Source organism: Ammospiza nelsoni, chromosome 4, assembly GCF_027579445.1.
Source record: "Ammospiza nelsoni isolate bAmmNel1 chromosome 4, bAmmNel1.pri, whole genome shotgun sequence".
Taxonomy (NCBI): domain Eukaryota; kingdom Metazoa; phylum Chordata; class Aves; order Passeriformes; family Passerellidae; genus Ammospiza; species Ammospiza nelsoni.
Window position 1 is genome coordinate 22,619,989 of NC_080636.1, and position 22,370 is coordinate 22,642,358.

Here is a 22,370-nt window from a genome sequence, read left to right on the forward strand (position 1 = left end):
CCGGGCCGGCAGCCGCAGCCCCACCTGACAGCGTTCAGCGCCCCGGGGAAAGGAATTATTAATGCCCCGCTCTAAGCGAGGGCCCCGACCCGGCCTGGCGGAGCAGCACGGAGGAGGGGCCGCTCTGTCCGGCCGTGGCCTCGGCCCCGGCCCTGACCCCGGCCCGGGCAGGCGGGCGGGGCGGAGGTGGGGCGGGCGGAGCGGGGCGGGCGCGCTCCGGAAGAGGGAAGGAAGGAGCGGAGCGGCGGCGGCGGCTCGGTCGGAGCGGGATGGCAGCGCGGGGCTCGGCGGGGGATGACGCGCTGCGCCGCGCGGCCGAGCAGTGGCTGCTGTGGGACAAGGTGAGGCACGGCGGGGGCCATGGGGCTGCGGGCTGCAGAGGGGTCGGCGGCGCGGCGTGACGCCCGGCTGTTGCACTGTGCCGGATTGGGGTGCGGTGAAAGCGCCTGTTTGCTCCTTTGGCTCTGCTTTCAGAGCTCTCTGAGAAAGGGGCGCTCTCCCTCCGCCCCTCCGTGCATCCCCTCCCGTCCCGCGGCGGGGCCGGCGCAGCTGGGGCTGCGGGGCCCCCGTCCGGTGCTGCGGCTCCGTCACCTGCCGGGCCGCCGCTGCTCTCGTTTGGAAACACCCCGGCTCGTCTCTCAGTCTGGCTCTTAGCTGCACTGAGCGCCTTTTTCAAAAGCGCCTCTATTGTTCCGAACCACTTCAGTCGCAGGGCTGCTGGTACACTTAAATTATTAAAGACCAGCCTACATTGTAGTGTTCCTGTCTCTCACTCTTCAAAACCTCTTGGTACCTTCAAATTCCTAAAATATCGATCCCAAAGGACATGGGAGCTCACTTCAAAAACACTTGGATATATAGAGGCTGTCAGTCCTGTGTTTTTCAGGTGTTATTTCCCTTCCTGTTGAGACTTACCTTTGGTTTTGACAGCACGATATGCAAAAGTAAAATCTTCTGTGTGCTTCTGTTTTCCACATACCTAAAGAAATATCTCGCCATAGTGGTGTTCTGGAAATGGTCATAGAGTTGCTTGCTGCTGCTGGTCTCGCTGAGATGTAGGCCTCTATTGGCACATTTGGTTTGCAGTTTTCATGTCATGTCCCTTTTCATATAATTTGTTGATTTGGCTGTATGGAACTCACTGGCCATTGCCCGTCTTCAGTCTCTAATTGACTCCCCCAGGCTGAGCACTCAATGCCCTCTGAGTTTTGTGCAGCACACATACCTGTTTGGTAAGGCATCTTCTGCTTATTTCAAAAATATCAGTGGAAACATACATTAATTCTCTTCTTTAGTATTTTTCCAAGTTCTAAAGGATGTCATTAGAAGTACCTTGAGCTTGTTGTGATTCTTCATTAAAATCAGTAAACTGATTAACCAACCAGTTACTCAGTTCTGGTTTTATTAGTGATAGAGCAGTGCCAAACCAATCCTCTTTTCAGAAATGCTAATGCAACACATCAAATGACAGTAAGTTTTTGTGCCTTTTTTTCCCAGTTTAATTAAATTTGAGAAAATAGTTTGGTTTTAGAACCTCTTATTTACATAGATTCCCTGACCAGCATTAGTTGTATTCCTGTCTCCTGTGTAATAACTTGCTTTTCAACTGTTGATTCTGATTATTTTGCTAAACCCTCTGAAAATCTAATGCAGTATCCCTTATAGCATCTTTACTTTTGCAAGTTTAGCCCTCTGTTAGTGCTTGCGTCTTTGTCAAAGTAATAATTGACTAGTGTGCAATACCCATTGCTGATTGCTCAAAAATCATGAAGTATTTTAATTTCTCAGGGAGCTGTTGCATGTTTCTATTGAGCAACAGAAAAATCAGATGTAACCCTTGTCCATTTACTCTGATATAAAAAAAAGTTCCTTTTTGACTTGCAGAGATGGGTTAATATTTAATGATGATAAGCGCCACATTTCTTACAAAATAATTGCAAGAGCAGGTCCTTATGGCTGATGGCAGTCCTGCTGACCTACCTGGAAGTTTCTACCTACATGGCAATCACTGTGCTTGTTACCAGGCTGTTTTCATCATTTTGTTCATTACAGAAATAGCATATTTTTCATTCTTTCTATTATCAGTCATAGAATTATGAATGGAAGGTAGCTTCTGGTTTTAGTAAAAATAAAATCTGTTTAGTCAGAAGTTTTTCCTCTCTTGTTAAACCTTGTGGGGACTCCTCTACTGATGATAACTCTTTGGGCCTTCCTGTAGTGTAGATTAAAGTAAATAACTCAAGTGTTGCCAGGTGATGTTCAAACTAATTGCACTAGTGGTTATTATCTTGGTATTAAATCATCTGCCACTGTATTCACAGAAAATGGTACTCCCATACTCATATCTGTTTCATTTGAGAGCAGAAAAAGCTGAGAGAATCAGAGAGGAAAGCTAGCACTTCATCCTTCTGATACAATTTGGTCCTTCTTTGGTAGAGATGCTGTGGAGAGTTTTTTTAAGCAGAAGAAAAAGCCAAAACAAACATTACCTTTTTACTTAGCTGTGTACAATGTCATCATAATGGTCTCCACAAAAGAAAAAAATAGGCAAATTCTTGGGAGAAAATAGCCATTAACAATGATAACAGTAGTTCTGGAAAAATCCTTCTGCCATATTGAACACACTTGGCCTGGCTGTTACCATTATTTGGTGTGGGGTGGAGGCAGGCAGTGGGGAACAGTTAAATTAATGCAATCAAGTTTTCAATTTAGAAAATTATCTGGACTGAAACTCTTAAGACTTGAGCAGCCATTTGGACATAGACATTTAACCAGGCTTTAAAAACTGGAGAATCCCTCTAGTTTCACAGTAGATGCCAATCCTGGGAAATTCCACTAACAACAACAAACAAAAAACTCCTTGGCTATGAGAACTGCAGGATGCTCCTGGTGTCCTTCTGCATTGGCATTGCAGCTTCTAGTCTGTCAAACAGCTGTAGAAATGTGTGTGATATCTACCCAAAAGCATGCTCCTTTCAGTATTAAGAGATGACTCATGCACAAAGCTCACACAGAGAATTAAAAGGTTTTTAGGCAGTGTACAAAACTGGATGCAAATGGTGTCATCCAGGCTTTGCCTTTGAGACATAGGCCTGATGTTAAGGCAAAAACTTGACGTCAACTTGTAAGCAGCCTGGACTCAGTTATGCTGCCCTATATATTCTATAACAACATAGAATTATATTTATTCTTACACAATATAATTACTCAATGATAATAGGTAATTGTGTCAAGCTGCCTGCAAGGAAGTGTCAGTGACAACATTCTTGGACTGGTAAATTGGCAATGTTTGTACTGGAGATCAGTAATTCTGGGGTACCTAATTGTTTATTGCACTCAAGAAGCTGATTTTTTTTTTTTAATTCTGTAGTTTATTCTCCATTATGCAGTCTGCTCATTAGCACTAAAGGCTCTTTAGCTTTTCCAGTATGTATTTAAATTATGTTGTTTGTCCTGTGGCAGTGGGTGCACAGGTCAGTGGTTAGGACATCCTGACTCTGGCCTTCGTTTGATGTGCAGAATGTTTATACCTTTGTATGCAAACTTAATCACATGCCTACTGCTCTGTGTGTTTGCAGCATTTTCTGAATCTATGGAAGATATATGGTTTTATATTTAATTTTTTTCCTTTTTTTGCCTAGAATGATATGCTTTCCCTTGCTGTAAGCATACCTAGGTCATCCAGGAAATAGTAAAGTCTATGACTTTTATGAGTTCATTTAATTGCCTAGAAATCAAAGTTTGTGTCCTTTTGGAAATGAAAATCTTTGTACTCCAGAGTAATGAGTGTGCACTCATGCAGTGAGTAACCTGCTGCCTCTCAGGTAATCATGTTGTCAGGAGTCTGCTACCTGCCATCTCTCCTCTTGGCTCCTAGGCTCTCCAGAAATCAAATACTGAAGTTCACAAGTCTCATGTTATTACATTGAAAAGTTGAGGCATACAGGACTTTGCTAATTCCCTAAGTCCGGAAGCAAAAAGAGTAATTAACAATAGAGAATCTGTGGAAGCAATATATCAAGAAAAGCAGTGAAAGTTAGAAACTCCTCACTGTTCTCAAGTGGTCTGACTTGGCCTTTTTGTTGCCACTCTTGAGTAATTTTATTTAGGAGTTTGTCTGTAGTTTCTAGGCTTTCATCCTGGGGTTATGTTTATTTTTACAAGCATTACCTGCAAATGTGTTGGAAATTATCTTCTGCCCAGTCTGCTTAGTTTTGCTGCTACCTCTGGTGCTAGCCAGTCTTGGGACAACATTATGGTTTAATTTGTCTTAAACTCTACATGTACTGCTATAGAAATAACAAATATTTCTTAATAATTAACCTTACTTTCTTAAATGTTTAGTGTAGTTCTTGTGATGAGGAACAATTCTCTGTGGGAGTGCTGTCTTTTGTTTGTTTTGTTTTTAAAAATAGAAAACATTAAAATAGACATTTTGGAAGTCTTTTAACATCCCAGATTGTGGGAGATATCTACACACTGCTGTCCAGGTAGCACGTTCACTTAAGGAGATAAATGTAAAGTAAATAATACTTGAGGTTGTACTGATTTAAAATTAAGAAGACAGCATTTAAAATTAAGAAGACAGACTGATGCTGTTCTTGAAGTTGTGTGCCATGTTTTGATACTAAAACCCAGAGATTGGGACAGAAAGTCAGTTCTGTTAAAACGAACAAAACCTCATTTAGAATATCTGAATTTTGTGTCAACAGAATCCAAAAACTTACGCAATCGTGAAACAATTGCTTGCGGAAGGAAATGCCGGAGAACTGCAGAAATACTTTGGCTCACGGATGGAGTTTGGCACAGCAGGGCTCAGAGCTGCCATGGGAGCAGGGATTTCCCACATGAATGACTTGACTATTATCCAGACAACCCAGGTATTGTGTTCAGCACTTTATCTCACTTAACTGGTTGTGTATATGAATGGAAGAGCCTGATTTATGGCATGCAAATGAGTATTCTATGGAAGTACAAGTTCTCTCCTATTCTTCCAGTTTTTAGAAGTAATTTAAATTATAATTATTAGCTGAATGCTGTCTGAAAACAAGCAGAGAGAAGCTATTAAACCATTAAAAGAAGTTACTTTCCATATTTGATTTTGCAATTTAATGTACACACAGCTGCAGTTAAGCTCAAGTGCAGCAGTTAGTGCTGCTGTAACAACTACAAAAACTCCAAAGGTAGCCAACATTTGGTTAAGCTTTGTGTGTGCTAGACATGGTTTTACATAGGGGCTATGTATACATACATGGATCCTAAAGCAGATCTACTTGGGGAAAAAACCCACAACCTTGAATAACTGCAGCCTGGAGTGGTGATGTATCATGTGCTAAAGAGATGCCATTATTAAGGGTGAGATTTGGTTAAAAACCTGAAATGCTGGCCAGCTGTTCTCTTCCTCATGTGAGACCTATGACAGCTGAATCATTTCTCAAAACCTGCAATTAAGACTAATTGTGTTACTTGTTCCTTTTTGGAGTTGATTCTGATATTTTAAAAAGTACTTAAATGCTGTCCGGATTTTCAATATTGATTTGAAGGTTTTCTTGGTGTTTATTGGTCTTGGACAAGCTGAATCCCAGAGCAGTTCAGTGAGATGCTATGTGTGCTCAGCTTCCTAAGACCATCAGCATCTTAGCAATTATCTTAATGTGATGATAAATTAAACATCAAGATTGGGTTAATGAGGTGGATTTGTTGTTGTCTTAAGGGATTTTGCAGATACCTCGAGAAGAATTTCAGTGACCTGAAAAAGAGAGGAGTTGTGATTGGGTTTGATGCTCGTGCTCATCTTTCCAGTGGAGGTAGTAGCAAAAGGTACTTCTTAGGTTTTGTGTTTTGTAGATACCTTGTGTGATTCATGATGGATTTATATCTACTTCAATTGTATTTTCTTTCTATAAAGTGAATTAATGTGTGGGATTTACAGTATTCTTACATACTTGTAGTGCCAAAGCAGTTCTTAGTGTTGTGCTTTGTCTTTTGGGAATAGTGAGGGAACACATCTAAATTGGGTATGTACAATAATTGAGATATATTGATAAGTGATGGTGTTTTTGTTGGGATTTTGTAATTGCATTAGGGTGGGAGGGAAAGCTGTGACTTGTAGGAAACTAATAGGCAAGAAAATGAATATATTCCCTAGGTATCTTTTCTTCCTGTTTAGGTTTGCAAGACTTGCTGCCAATACTTTCATCAGTCAGGGAGTTCCAGTTTATCTATTCTCTGATATAATACCAACTCCCTTTGTGGTAAGTTTTTTTTATTATCTCTTTTTATTACATTATCTGCTTTAAATGTACACAAATTCTGTCAGATACCTTGCATTACTTAAATTAGGATAACTACACAAACCAGTTCTTACTTTTTAAGCTCTTCCTGCAGAGAGTCTTGTACTTATTTAGCTGTATATAGTTTACAACATCCATAGGAAAAGGAGGGATGATGTGGAGTGTGAGTGGATTCCTGTGGAGTCTGAAGTCTGAAACATACACTCACATTTGGCTATTTGTACTTTTTTTTTTGAGGGCAAGAGGGGCCAAGGGCAGGTATTGAATCAAAAATAGCAAGTTGTTGGAGTGCAGTGATGTTTTGTCAGAAGGGTTGTTGAATTGTGTCCACGATGCCCCCATCAGAACACCAGGTGTCTCCAGAGCAGCACAGAAAAGTCCTGTTCTTGGCCCCTGTCCCAAAAGCAATAATTTCTCCCTATACCAGTTGCTCCAGTGAGCATTGCAAACAGAACACAGTGGTATAAAGACTTTCTGCATAGCATTCTTACACTGATACAATTTTTTGAAGATTTAGGGTCAAATTCTTCATAGTGTAGTTTAAAGTGGTGTTGCAAGAACTGCAGTTGATTGCATTTCAGTATTAAATAGCCAGGAGTAAACACAAATTGGACCTGTGTTCATGAATAACCTTTGATTTTTAATTCACTCCATCTCTTTTGAGCTAATTGATAAGAGCTCTCTCCAAAACAATTCTCTTCTGAACCCTGATGGAGTAGCTGCTCCCCAGGCTGCTCCCAAAAGACAGGATGAGACTGCTTGAGCTGCAGTTCTCTGCCCCATGCTGATTTGTGTCATTACCCCAACAGACATGGCACCTCTAAGGCCTTGGGTACCTCAAGTCATTCCACAGTAGGGAACACATGCATCTGGCTTCCTTCTGGAAAGGCACTAGAGATTCACAAAGCATCTGGAACAACATTAATAACATATAAATGGGAAAATGCACAAGAAAAAACAAGGGTAAAGTTGTGCCACATGGAGTCTGGTGGAACAAGTACTATTTAGCTTCTGCTTTAGGGAGTCAGTGTGTAGGAATCACATCTTAATTTTCATACTATGAAGTATTATGTATGCACCAGAAGAAATATAATGTGTTGCACATTCTACTTCAAGTAACTTTCTCTTGTTACAGCCATACACAGTAACTCATCTGAAGCTTTGTGCTGGAATTATGGTTACTGCTTCCCATAATCCAAAACAAGACAATGGTTACAAGGTATTCTAATGTGAACTATTTTCTGGCTCTTTTTTTCCATGTAGAGAAACTAATGCAGTTATATATAGTTCCTATCATGGTATAGACTTAATTAATTACTGGTCTCTCCATCTCTTCTATGTATTTAAAGCTAGTGTCATGTTAAACTAATAAGATAATTAAAATCTTTGCTCTAGAAGGCAGGATGCCATTGTAATCTGCTATGCACTGAAAAAAAACCACAGCTGAATTGCCTGTGCACCAGTCACAGTAGCTGGGCAGTCATATACAGACTGTTTCCAAAATACAAAAATGGAAGTTTTCTCAGTAAATGATTGGGCATTGTTTTGTGTTTCATTATGGATCTTGATATCTTTTGATAAGATTAAGCTGTTTTTTTAATAGAATAAAAATGGGATGTGAGAAGAAAAGCTGAGAATATTAACAGGATACTTTGGGTATACCTAAGCCTAATTTACTGTAATACTTTAGTGGATGTACTGTACATTAACCAACAAAAAACATAACAAAACTATCTTACAAGATTTATGATCAAATACTCACTTACCTATTTTTTATTTAGGTTTACTGGGAAAACGGTGCTCAGATCATTTCTCCTCATGACAAAGGAATTTCTCAGGCTATTGAGGAGAACCAAGAACCGTGGCCTCAGGCTTGGGATGACAAACTGATTGATAGCAGCCCACTGCTTCATGATCCATATGCCATGGTCAATAAGGAGTACTTCAAAGACATACAGAAACAATGCTTTTACAGGTGACTCCTGTTACTTCCTTAAAGAATACAGGATATTTCATCTAGTATGTTAGCAGGGCAGTTCAAATTGATGGAAGTGAGGGTGGCCACAATCCTGCCATGACCCACTTCTGCCTGTGCCTTTGTGTCATCTTTTGGGGTTGCACTGGCAGCTGTGTGGTGGTGTCATAAGCCAGTTCATAAAGCTGTCCTGAGAGAAGTCTAACCCAGCAGAGTGACCAAATATCTGCTCCCAGTATTTTCATGGCCATGCATAATCCAAGCAAGACTGAGGCTGCTGGAAGTGGACATGGCATGGATGCCCCACCAGCCTTAAAACAAGATTCTCGGAGAGGCAGTTTTTTAAGCCATTTCTGGACAAGAAGGTCTTGCTCTGTCATTCCAGCCTTGCTTATGCTCCTGGTAGCTGTGGGTGCCTTACAACAGCCTACTCCTGTCACTTGCTCAGTAAAAATCATTATTTAGCAAAATGTAGTGGATGTTTCTTTTGGTGAATGGTTAGGGTTGATTTATGTAGTAGAGGAGTTATCAACCTTTTAGATCTGCTTATTTTATGTAGAAATTTTGACCACCAGTAACCATGTTCTTAGTGTTGCTAAAAACAGTCAGGAGTTACTAGAAAGCTGGGGCTGTTACACTGCTTTTTAGAATTGGAATTAAATGTCTCCCTAGGAGTTTGCATGATTTTAGGTATGCCCATCACTTTTTTCTTAAAAATGAGTGTGCTCAAATTGGGCAGGCTGCTGTTGACTCACTGTGTTCACAGTCTTTGGAGGTTTAAATGCCAGAGTTGGGAATGAAGAGCCTCTTTAGTCAGTTGTATTTGTTTTTCACTCAACTTCTTTGGGATGTGTAGACTATACTTTCTTACTCCAGTGATTTGCACATACTAGGATATTGGATGCCAAGAGTAACTCATATTGTTGAAAAATTAGGCTAAGCCAATTTTCAAGCCATTGCTTTTAAAATCTGACCTCCTTTAATTCATAATTTTAACAGTGATATAGAATACTGAGTTGTATCTGTTTCCAAACATAGTCAGTTTTGTGCAGAACAGTCTCCCATGTCCAAGTTTACTGTTTCCTGTTTTATTTCAGGAACATCAACAAGGAAACAAACCTGAAATTTGTTCATACTTCTGTGCATGGCGTAGGACATAAATTTGTGCAGTTGGCTTTCAAGGCATTTGATCTTAGCCCTCCTTTTGCTGTTCCGGAGCAGAAAGATCCTGATCCAGACTTTCCCACAGTGAAGTATCCAAATCCTGAGGAAGGCAAAGGTGTTCTGGTAAATAGATTTGATTTTTTTTTTTAATAGTTGTGATGTCTTTCAGTGGTTTCCTTTTTGCCAGAAGTCACAGCTGTAGATACTGGTGGAGGGTCAATTTTTAATCTGTTTCATAGCCTTACATTTAGTGAAGAGTTAGCTGGTATCCTTTCATTGACATAACCCTCTTTGAACCAGTCAGGTAGTAATCAGCTGTAACTTTGAACTACTTTGTTCTCTAATGGAATGAGCAGGTTCTGCACATGGGACAAAGTGATAGTTACTTTAAAAAAATAAAATAATAATAAAAATCTTATGTCTTTTTGGAAGGCTTCTACTCTTTTGTTCTGACACAACACCAGGAGAGGGCAGGAGAAGTCATGACAGGTGGTTAGAATTTCTGCTACTATTTCTGTTACACTTTATTATTGAAGGATCCCATTAAATCTAGGTAGCTTTTAAGTTGGGCTGCAGTAGTGGAATGATGTAGGTGAAGTTAAATGTCCTATGTTTTTCTGCTGCCAGGCTAGAAGTTTTTGTGGTTTTTGAGAGACACATAATGATTTTGGGTGTTTGAGATTCAATAAATTGGGAAAATGAATTAAAACCTATAAAGAAAGTGAAAATATTATTTGGGAATATTAATACTCATCTGGTCCTGCTTGCCACATTTCCAGACATTGTCTTTTGCTTTGGCTGAAAAAGATGGGGCAAGAATCATTTTAGCAAATGATCCTGATGCTGATCGACTGGCAGTGGCAGAGAAACAAGAGAGGTATGGTAATTAAGTAATGCAAACCGTTGACCTTTTTTACTCTCAAGGTTAGGCTCATTTGGAGAATTCTTGCTACTTGTGTTGCAGAGGAAGAATAGTCACAGTAATAATTTTTTTGATTGAAAACACATGGAAATGTGAGAAGACTGTATGAAGCAGACCACAGTAAAGGCAGGATATGAAATAATGATCAATGTTAGACCGTGTACAGAAGCTGGAATAAATAGTTGACACTTGTAGTTGTTTAGGCATGCATAGAAGCATGTGAATTGTTGTTGTGCTATACTTTTTCAAAGGTAGGTTTTCAGTTAAATTTTTTTCGCGTACGACTGATAAACACTTTTTCATTCAAGGTTTATTAAACAATAACTTGGATTTGGGAGAATCTCTATTGTTCCCTGATAATCTCTTGTTCTTTAATAAGAGTATCTTCTTTCTGAAATCCTGTTAAACCAAACATTAGATGATCTGGGCTTCTCTTGCTCAATTTCCCACTTCTTTACATAATGTTATGTATTTGCATTTCACCTTAAAGTTTTTCACAGTTTGGTACTTCTCAGTGTTGTGATTTGTACTCTCCCCTTCAAGAACCACCTATATATGCATTTTTTATCTTTGCATACCCAGTCAAAGAAGGGGATCACAAAAGGCAAACTTGCTCAGTCAGGGGCTGAAAATAAATTGTTCATATTTGTGCAATGTAACCTATAGTTCTGTCTCAATATGGCTGTCTCCTTATTTCATGCCCTCTGATATCCTGCACTTCTACAATTGTTTACATTTCTGTATTGTGGTTTTATCTGATTGATAAAAGAAAGTGAAAATATGATACCAAGTGCTGAAGTTCAAGCACTTGGTATAATATCTACAAATAGTGGTGTTTGTCCTTTATCTTCCTTGATAAAGCAGAAACTAATCTGACCAGTTATAAACTGTAAATCCTCAGTGAAAATAAGCTTCAAGGTTTTCAACTTAGAGAGGAGCAGAAAAAAAAATCTGCTGCTGGGCTAGCATATATGAATTCCCTGAGCATTAGAGCCAGAAGAAGGATGTAAAATTATGGCAACAGTCTTTGGTACCCAAGACCTGATATGGGCTTCTGCTAGATGTCCTCTGTGGTTGTGGATGAATTAAATAGTTGAATCTGCATCAGTTAGAATTTCAAAAATTTCAAAAGTCCAGTTAAAGGAGATAGTGCAAATATCCATTTTGCTCAACAGATAACCAAAAAAGCTGAAGTAGTAGCTTTAAAAGTAGCAGTATTTTCTTTGGGGTTTTGGGATGTTTTTAAATTCATTAGCCTCACAGCATGAACTCAGAAGATTTCTCTGCCTTTGGAAGAAGAGTGGTCTTTTGTGGACACTCTGTTGTATCTTGGACAGTGTTAGTTGGAAGGTTCTTATTTCAATGGTTTTGGTCTGTGCCAGCCTCAGTTGGCAATTCGGCATTGAGAAAAAGGTATAAAAAGTTTCAGATTATGCTAGTTATGGTGGGTTAAAACAAGAATGCAAAATCACTCCTGTTTTTTGTCTGAAAACTCTGAGCTCCCAGAATCTTGAAGAGGGGTGTTAGTTTATTGCATCCACTACCAGTGAAAGTGTGATCTCTCATTCTGCTGCCACTACACTCGTTGTTTAGCCAGTCTCAGCTGTCTCCTAACTTCCAGTCCTGTGTCTTCTCAGACTTCTGCCCTAGCTTTTCATACACTAATCAAATATTAATATAGGCTTCTACAGTATCTGTACTTCTTCTTTGACAGAACCTCCTGTAGAGCACACTCTCTCAGCACTCTTACACTAAGCTGTGCATTGCTTTGTGCCTGTTGGCATCAATAAATGCAGGAGACTGAGTCTGCTTCTCTTTCACAACAGGTACTGTTTCTGTAGGTCTTAGTTTTGTCAGTCTGGAAGTGTCTCTGTCCCCTTTTGTGACTGGGAATTTTTTTGGCAATTTTGACATTTGTCTTTCTTTTTTTCTTCATTTTTTTTCCTGTTCTAGCAATTCATCAATATTAATCTTTTAAACCCATTTAAGATTTTTTTCCAGTCTTCCCAATGACTAATTGATGTATTTGTGATTAAATTAAAAGTATTTGTCACTAGGTCAACTAAAAATACTGATCACTTGAGAACTGTATTTTTGTGTCTCTGTGCTTGTCTTAATCACTGAGTTTATAATTTGTACGCTGAACATTTTTATTTTACTTAAAATGTGTTGGAAATACTACTGTTTCATCTTTGGATAACTGCAAAAGCTTATGTGTATGATGGAGAAGAAAGGTAAGAGTTTCAGAATGCTTTGGGGAAGGAATTTTTTTGTTTGTTCCTTATGAGCACGATACCTTGTTACTATTATGTGGAATTCCAAGGCAGTGGTTTATTTGTTAATATTCATTCATAAAAGAACCAGTAGATTATTTTTTTAACCCCCACTATTATCCTTTGATTTCATGTATTTTCTAATATTTCTTTGCCTGTAGTGGTGAATGGAAGGTGTTTTCTGGAAATGAACTAGGAGCTCTTTTAGGCTGGTGGATCTTCACTTGCTGGAAAAATAACAGTAGGGATGCTCGTGCCATTAAAGATGTCTACATGTTATCCAGTACTGTTTCTTCCAAAATCCTGAGAGCAATTGCACTAAAGGAAGGTTTTCACTTTGAGGTAAGCAACATGTTGCACATTATTCCATGTTCTTTTAGTATCTTTCCTATGAAGTGTCATATGTTCGTAAAACATCAGTTTTCTTTTTAATGCCTTTGATTTCTCCTCTCTGCTGTAGGAAACACTGACAGGTTTCAAGTGGATGGGCAACCGTGCCAAACAGCTCATGGACCAGGGGAAAGCTGTTCTTTTTGCATTTGAGGAGGCTATAGGTAGGAGACAGAATTGTTTTCATATCTTGCAAAATAGTGAAAATTGAACTACTACAAAATGTGACAGAATTGCAGAGAGTCACAGAATGTTGGAGGTCATTTGGTCCAACATTCCTGCCCAAGCAGGGTGTCCTAGTGCATGTTACACAGGATTGGACCCAGATGGTTCTTTAATCTCTCCAGGGAAGGATATCCTACAATTTCTCTGGGCAGCCTTTGCCAGTGCTCTGTTAGCATCCCAGTAATGAAGTAAAATGTAAAAAAAGGTTAAAATTATAATAAAAGGGTGTCCTCAATACAATGGATGTATTTCCAGTTAGTAGCAGATAATTATCTATTTTGCTAATTTATACTAGTTTTAAAAACCTTTGTATCTCTGCTTAGCACAACGGAGTATATATGTACAGTAGCATGGCTGCGCAGATTGGGACTGCAAGTTCTGCATAAACTTTAAAAAAAAACAAGAAAAAAACACATTTTCAGACATGAACTTGAGCTTTTTTACCTAACAGATTTAAGTTTAGTGTAAATGAGAATAAAATAAAAACTACCCCAAATTACATTTGTGAACTGGAAAGCCATGGTTGAAAGCCACAAATGAAAATTATGAATTCATGAGGAGAAAATTGTAAAGCTCTAATGCTCTTTAATTATCTTAATACCTGAAAACTAGAGAAAATGTGGCTAATTTCACACATAATTATCAGTGTTACCTTACACTACTGTGTAAGTTAATCACATTTGAGACAATGCTATACTTGCATTGTTCCTGCAGTGTGGCATTGGCATTTCTTTTTCTAGAAGGCTTCATAAAGACCTGGGAGCATGTGGCACTGATATGATGCAAATCTGTCTTGAAATTCCATTGAATACCTTGCTTATTAAAATTAACACTGATTAGAAGATACATTTTTTTTCTACTTTTGGTTTGACTCTAAAATGTCTGTACTATGGTAATATGCATTTCTCCTTTCAAAGATGCTTGGCTAACCTTCCCTCCTCTTCCTATTTCCTGTTTAAATTGTGTCTAATTATATCTAACGTTCCTTGTTTAGGGTATATGTGCTGTCCTGCTGTTCTGGATAAAGATGGTGTCAGTGCTGCTGTTATAACTGCAGAGATGGCCAGCTTTTTGGCAACCAGGAATTTGTCTTTGTCTCAGCAGCTCAAAGCTGTCTATGATGAGTGAGTTCAATTCTAATTTTTTATTTTTCAGATTTTCTCAATTTCACATACTGGGGTTAATAGGAACTCAATAGAAACCTATGGTTTATAAAGAAATAAAATGTGAATTATTGTACTATTAAGACAATTCTAATTCTGTAATAGTATTCTTCAGAAAGTGTTCCTGCCTTGTGGATGTGAATATATTTATGACATTGTCTTCTGTTGTTTTAAGGTATTTTAAATATAATAATAACTACCTTACTACTTCTCTATTAGTAATGAGATCTTGGTGGTGTTTTTCTTCACTTGCCTGAAAGGTTTTTTTGTTTTGGGAAGTTCTGCACTTGGGTCCTTTTACAGAAGATTGGGTAGCTGTTTTGCTGAGCTGTAGAGATTATAGTGCTTCTTCCTGCTTAAATGAGCCAGACACTCAAAAATGTTGATGACTGAATGGGTCTAAGTAGCTCTGGCTTATTTATGCTATGCATAGAAGCCAGCTTCTGTCCTTGCAGGGCTGCTTATGATTAAATTAATTCTAGTTGGCTCTAAAGTTAGGCTTTTTATTGTATTATTCTATCTTTTTTTCTTTTTGATAGATTATTGTTGTTGAGTTTTGGTTCTCCTTTTCTCTTTCTGCTCCTGATTAATGAGATTTGAGCTGATTATGCAGAAGTGCTGTGACTGGCCATTGCTCTTGGCTATATACAGCTGGGTCCCCCTCTGAGAGCATTTCATATGAGGCACTACTTTTCTTTTGTTCTTTTTTAATGGGTTCAAAGAAATCAATGGCAAAGATGAATATTGGATTTCATGAGGCAGGGAGTGGGTTTTGTGGAGGTTTTGGGTTGTTTGTTTTAAAGGAGGGAGCAGCCAGGCTGTTTGATACTCTCCAGCTCTTCGTACACACTAACAAGGGAGTGTGGAATCTGCAAAGAGACTGGAAAACTCCAGCCTTTGTGCTGCTTGTTTTGCCAATCCTAAATTCTCATTTGTGTACCATGCTTGTTTCATTGTCTCTTTAGGAAGGAATCAAGTGGCAAAGACTTGCTTACACTGCATAGATAAATGGTGTGATATAAAAGCATGAAGTAGGAATTCATACCTAGAGCAGCAGATACAGCATCTGATGTGAGAATTCCCTTAAATGCTACTAGCTGGAAGTACATATTCAAGAATTGAATATTCAGCCTCTGGCTTGGGGTTTTTTTATATTTTTTTAAATACTAATACAGTAAACACCTGCTTCAGATTGACCTCCGAGTATTTGCCTGAGTAGAATTGAGCTGTGCCACAGTGCTGCTGTGTGCATGGCCACTGAAAAGGACTCAGAGCTGCTTCAGCATAGAAGCAGTCTGGAAGATGGCACTGCACATGGTCACTCTTTGTGACAAAGCTACAGACAGAGGGAAGGATACAAATCTGCCCTATTAAACTGTTGTTTGATAATGAGCTGGAAGGAGGGTTCTTGCTTTGTTTTGGGGGGTTGTTTTGCATGTGTTTGATTTTTTTTTTTTTCTTTGTGGCTAATACAGGGTTGCAGTTTTCTACTTCTTACTACTTTACTTTTTTGTCAGATTTGCCTTGTGAGTTGAATCAGAAGAAACTCTCTTTTTTATTTTGGAAATGTACAAGGGGAATCTGTCTCGAAGTAAATGCAGATAAGAAAAGGGCGTTGTCCTAGTAGGCTTATCACTTCTTTCAGATACAGGATAGGTTTTGTTAATTCCCTTACTGAATTCTTAAGACTAATTTAACCACTATTAACCTTCAAGATGTCTATTTAGGTATAAACATAACCCTATTTAAGAAGGCATTCAGATTTCTAGTGTGAACATCCTAGTACTAATGAAGATTCTGCACCTCAGATTTTCACTGCCATCAGGGATATTTATCAAGTCTTGATCTGTAGCAGGAGCTCACTTGAGCAACCAGTCCAGGCTTGTATGTTTCTCAACAACATGATATTTTGAAAAGTCATTGTTACCAGGTCATTTGTCTTTGTATCACATTACCTGGCAGCAAACAGGTGAGGTAGAGAGACAATGTTCAGAACCGTTTGGTTTAGTAAAAACACTTCTACTTTAATGCTTAGTAGAGACACTTCAAGGAAGTGTGATTGGAAAAGCCAGTCTAGAATTTGTTTTACTTAGAAAAGGTCAGCTGGAATCCACTCAAAGAAGCTATTACATGTAATCTCTTCCTTTCCTATGGTGGTTAGAGCACTTCAAGGCAGTAATGGGATCCTTTTTTCTTCTGGTGTTGCTGTAAACTTTCTCAGTTTTCATAATTAAAAATAAAAGACATCTGCAGAGAAGTTTATTTGAAGTATGTAAAATGGGATAATTAAGCTGTTTTGACCTTTTTAAAGTTGTAAGGGCAAGAACTGATGCATCAGCTGGATGAGCATAAGTATAGTGTTGCTTTTTGGAAGGTTGTATGATGTGTCTGATGTTGAACTCTTAGGACATTGCTTCCTGGATTCACTAATGTTGCATCTTCACAGATACGGCTTCCATATTACCAAAGCTTCGTATTTCATCTGCCATGATCCTAAAGTTATCCAACAGCTTTTTGACAACCTCAGAAATTTTGATGGAAAAAATACATATCCAAAATCTTGTGGTAGATTTAAAGTTTCTGGAATAAGGGATCTGACTACTGGGTATGACAGCAGCCAGCCAGATCAAAAGGCTGTAAGTATCTTTCTAAATTCATGTAAATCATATGTATATACACATAAATAGAGTATTCTGTGGAGAAACACTAAGCATACTTACATACTGAGTCATAAAACAACTTAGATTGGTGACAATTGTTATGCCTTGGTGAGAGGAAGGGAAGCCAAGAGGGTGTTGGGTTATTTGTTAGGTTTTGTGGTGTGTTTTTCTCTCCAAGATGGCAGTTTTGTGAAGGGCAGTAGGAGGATCTTGCTGCCTTGCTACAGCAATCTGCATTGTTCTCTTGTGAGTGCAAGTTAAACTGTCTATGAAGATGTGGCTTTGGATTTTGTTTCTCCACAATCTCCATTTCCTTTCCTCCTGGGAAATGCCATGACAGCTCAACTTCTATTAGCAGTAAAAAATTGTCTACCTTTGAAATAAGCTACCTAGCAGTGATGCAGTTCTACCAGATTCCAGGCTGAGGGCAAAGCTGTCCTTGTGATCTCAAGACCACAAGGTTGAAGAAAACAGATCTAAACTATCATTTTAGCTGATACTTTTGTCATACTACCTAACATCAAGTCATGGTTTTATATATAGTCTCTTCCCAAGTTTTTTAAAAAAATATTCTTAATATTTCTAGATACTTCCTACTAGTAAAAGCAGCCAAATGATAACATTCACTTTTGCTAATGGAGGAGTGGCCACAATGAGAACCAGTGGGACGGAACCCAAGATCAAATACTATTCTGAACTTTGTGCACCCCCTGGGAACAGGTATTGTCACTTACAGCAGTACATTTGGTGTAACAGAGTCTGTGTGGCTTTTTGGAACTGTTTTAGAGAAATAAGAGCTCTCCATGGTCAAATAATATTACTGAAGTCATTTTAGTGAATGTATATGTATAAAGCTTCAGCTCTGCAAAATTTGTTGACACATTCTTGTCACTGAAATTACTTTGCACTTGGTTTTACATTCAGTGAAAACAGTATCAGGAAAAACATTTTGCCTTAAATAAATGCAAATATTTTCACCCCTTTTTTACGTACGTAGTTGCTTTAAAAATATTTAATCAAATATAAAGTGTTCTAATATATTTCAGATCCTTTCATGTTTAGCAATTATATCCTTAACCAGTAGCCTTGGAAATCATACAATCTTAAAGATAATTATTAACTTATATAATGAAAGTAGTACTTTTTCACAGATGAAAAGTCATCTAAGAATACTGCTACAGGTATAAAAATTACACTTCTAGTCACTTAGATTTAGTAATGGATGGTCTTCTGAACTCAAATTTGTCATACTACTTTAGATTATATTGTGGAGTTCTGTTTCTTCATAGCCTTCATGCATATCAGTTGGAAGTGAACATCAGTGGATTGCCATAAGAACTCAAATATATAGACTTCTAGCATTAATATTAAATGTTTGTCTAAAGCAATGCCACATATAAAAATTCTTCACACTAAAACTATATATTTTAGCTTTTCCATTGTTTCACTGTTTTCTGTGTTTGTGTGATTTTTGTTTTCCAGTGATGTTGAACAGCTGAAGAAAGAACTAGATGAATTGGTCAATGCTCTTGAAAAACACTTCTTTCAACCAGAAAAAAACAAACTTCAACGAAAGACTGAGTAAAATAGCAAAATTACTACCTTGATTGGCTTTTGCAGAATTAGAAGTTGCATTATTTAAGAAGTTAAGGTTTTTTAGGACCAAACATCTGAGAACTCTGACTATAAAGACTTCTGCTTTTAAGAGTTATTTTGGGTACTCTTGGTTCTAGTATCTTATTTTGGAAGGAAAGTAGTACCTTTACTCTTAATGGACCAAAAAAACCCAGTCAGAACTAAAAGCTTTATGAACTAAAAGTTGATTGCAAATGTATTTCAATCAAAACGTGTTTTAATTAAATATAAGTAATATTGTGATATCTGAAACAGCCTGTTTTGTGGTGACTTATTTGTTTTGTGTGCATATAATCTGATAACACTATGCAACTTTGTCTAGGTTTAGATTTGCAAAGGAAGTTCTTTTGTTAACAGGAAGTATTTAAATCCTGTGGTGAGACACTGACAAACCTGGGGCAGATGATTCAGAAGTAGTGATCTTTCCTAGGGATTTTGGCCCAAAGAAAAAAGAAAGTCACAGAAAATTTGTTCAATATCTATTTGCTATGGGACTATATATATTATTCCAGGCAAGGAATACAAAGTGTACTAAACTGTCTTTGAACACCATGAAGATTGGTATATCGACATACTTCTTTTTGCCACTGAACTAAGTGTAATTAGTTGAATGAGTAGCCTAGTTTTGGAGCCTCTCACACTGCTGCCATGACTTGGTGCATGTCTGATTTAGAGCAGAAGTTTCAATTTCATTGTATGCTCCTGTCTGTGGTTGCAAAGCCTGAGGGGGTTTTTTGGAGGTTGCCAGTTGACTTTAATATGGGGCTTTTCTGCATTTTCAGTATTTGCTTTGGATATCAGTGTAGCAGTAATAGTCACAACCACAGCTATGTACTTCTTATAAATGCAAAACTTCTAAGCTTGATTATCCTCCCAAAATTCAAGTCCTCTGTGCTTGTTATTTTCAGTGCAACTTGAAGATTGCAGCAGTTGTGCAGCTGGATACAGGGAGGCAGCCCTGGGGAAAGTGGAAGGAGAGGAATTTTTACACAGTCTGATGTACCAGTGCAGATCATGTGCAGTTCTGTGGTGAGAGGCCTCAGAAATGAGTCTGGAGGTGCTTCAGGGATCTTTGGATCTTTTATGACACCTTCTAAGACATGAGAGTGGCCTCTCTAGTCAGCCTAGTTGAGTGAATTATGCCCCATAGAAGAAGTGAAATATGCCCCAGAAGAATATAATACCTTCAAGCTTCCATGTGCATGTCCCAGTACTTTTCTGGAGGGGAGTTTTTGTGCCTGAGCCAGCTGTGTAAGGGGGGACATTGGCACAATAAAAAGCACTATCCCAGCATGAAGGATCTGCTTCTGGCTTCCTCCTTGCTTGAAGGCACAGAGGAATGGTTCTTCAGGAGGCAGGCTGGGGCAGTGCCTTCAATTTGGGCTTTGATGAGCTACACCCAGGGCTGGAGAAGCTTTGTGGGTCTGCACAAGCCTGCAGCCTTGGGAGATGATTCTCTCCCTCCACTCTGCTCTTGTGAAAGCCCTCTTGGAGTGCTGCATCCCAGCACAGGAACAATGTGAAGCTGTTAGAGCAGGTCCAGAGGAAGGTCATGAAAACAGTCAGAGGGTTAGAATACCTGTGCTGGGAAAAAAGGCTGACAGGGCTGGGGTTGCTCAGCCTGTAGAGGAGGCTGTGAGATCTTTCAATATATAAAGGGGGCTTATATGAAACACACTTTTTACCAGGGACTGTAGTGACAGGACATGGGGAAACAGTTTTAAAGTGAAAGAGGATAGATTTAATTGGATACAAGGAAAGATTTTTTTTATACTGAGGGGGGTGAGACATGGAACAAGTTGCCCAGCAAAGCTGTTGGATGCCTGAAAGTGTTCAAGGCCAGGTTGGATGCAGCTTTGAGCAATCTGATCTAGTTGAAGGTGCCCCTGCTTCATGTAGGGAAGTTGAACTAGGTGATTTTTAAAGGGGACCATTACACCAAAACCATTTCATAATTCCTTTTATTTTCATTTTTATTTGGAGGGCTCACATTTCTTTTAGTGCAGAATATAATAAAGGATGCTTTACTGAATTCATGGGGAAGCCCTGAAGATGGAGGATGACAGGTCCTGAATTTTTTAATGTATTTAGCTTAACATCTCCATAGGCTAGAGAGGCATATTTTCCATGTGCCTTTATATGCCAATCCTGGATTTGGATTTAGCTAATGTTAGAAGTTTGGAAGTGAGACCTGAAATGTGCTCATGTATACTGAAACATCCTTAGGATGGCTTTAGAGCATCCTCAGAAACAGTACAGACAGAGGATGATGACCTGATCTTTATCGTTTTGTCTTCCTAAGGTCAGGGAATTTTCTTGCTCCATTCCTGTCTCTATTCCAGACAGAAGTTCACAACTTTGGGGTGTGGGGCACAACAAAAAAAATAGCCAAACCCACAGTGGTTCCGCAAGCTGCTTGAGCAATTACAACAAACTACAAAATTACAAGAGAAAACTTGTTATTGCTAAAGTCTTTATTAACCTTGTCTTGCATTAGAGAAAGAGGATCTAGAACTGAAATAAAGAATCAAAACAAAGGCAGCAAGAGTATGACAAAGAGAGAAGTTAGTATTGCAAGTCAGAATGGGTGTTAAGCTACAGTTTCTTCAGAGCTGGTCTAATTCTTCCATTAAAGTGTTGTGTAAGATTATGAAGCCTACTTAGACATTATTAGTCCCAAGACAGATAATAAAACACAGACAAATGTAGTTTGTAAAAAAGCAGCCTTGAACTGGAAGCAGGTGTGCTAGTATTTTATCCAGAAATGGGAATTGCCATGACTGGAATAAAAAGTGCTTGCAGCCCAGACTGAACTTGGGTGTAACGGAATTCTTGGCTGTTTCTAGAGCAAGATACATCCCTACATTACCAAAAACATGTAAAATTAGCCTGCTTTTTATAACAGATGGAAACACAATTCCTGTGACAGTTACAAATATTGATCCTATAGGGGATCAGGCCTATGGGGCTAGAGGGAAAGACTGAGAAGAATTAGCACAGTACTCAAAACTCTGCCAAAAGAAAACCCTAAAACGGTAGTGCTTTAAGAGTAGACCAATGGACTTCACTTGAAGGTTATTAGTTTTTTACAAGTCTCAGAATCATAAAATTTACTGAAGAAATTAAAATTCAGGGATGCATTGGAACAGTTTGGCTGGAAGGAAGTAAATACATTTCATCTAAGTACTATGAACTTAGGACACAGCATATTATGTAAAAGTATTGTTATGATAGCCAAGTATTGAGTTGCAGAAGGATTTATTTAATAATTTTGCTATATACAACAAATCATACAGGTTAACTGGAATTAATTCTAAAAGAAGCTTTATTTTCATTTTGTACATGTGTGCTTAAATATGTAACTGATTCACCCACAAAGTTTCTGTAAATAAAGTTTTTCTCTTTGCTTACCCTTTTAAAAATTCCAGTGGTCATGGGTTTTATTTTCACACACCACCAACAAGCAAATCTTATGTCCTTGATTAACAATCACTGTGAATTGCAACATTAAAATGATATTAAATTAACAGTTGTTAGCCGCCAGCATAAGTATTAACAAGTTTGGGGATTTTTAGGATTCTGATGCTGAAGGCATCTGGATGCCATATGTATATCTAATTAATTGTAAATAAAAATAATCACCAGTAAAACAGTTTCCTGTCTCTAAGTA

The 22,370-nt window shown here is 38.5% G+C and overlaps 1 protein-coding gene across 1 annotated transcript; it reads left to right on the forward strand.

Moving 5' to 3' along the window:
* The first annotated feature begins 217 nt into the window (after positions 1 to 217).
* PGM2 (phosphoglucomutase 2) lies at positions 218 to 22,122 on the forward strand. Its single transcript, XM_059470489.1, has 14 exons — positions 218 to 341; positions 4,713 to 4,880; positions 5,714 to 5,820; positions 6,170 to 6,254; positions 7,429 to 7,512; positions 8,075 to 8,268; positions 9,366 to 9,555; positions 10,212 to 10,309; positions 12,789 to 12,969; positions 13,088 to 13,181; positions 14,237 to 14,366; positions 16,852 to 17,041; positions 17,652 to 17,785; positions 18,548 to 22,122. Exons 1-14 carry the CDS (start codon positions 270 to 272, stop codon positions 18,648 to 18,650), a joined length of 1,830 nt encoding a protein of 609 aa, XP_059326472.1. The 5' UTR covers positions 218 to 269; the 3' UTR covers positions 18,651 to 22,122.
* Positions 22,123 to 22,370: the final 248 nt, after the last annotated feature.

Bases quoted from the DNA above. Each gene is read 5' to 3' on its own strand.
- PGM2 (XM_059470489.1), top strand. From the start codon at position 270: ATGGCAGCGCGGGGCTCGGCGGGGGATGACGCGCTGCGCCGCGCGGCC. The intron at 4,881-5,713 runs GTATTGTGTTCA...TGTTGTCTTAAG, and splicing joins CTATTATCCAGACAACCCAG to GGATTTTGCAGATACCTCGA. The intron at 9,556-10,211 runs GTAAATAGATTT...CCACATTTCCAG, and splicing joins AGGAAGGCAAAGGTGTTCTG to ACATTGTCTTTTGCTTTGGC.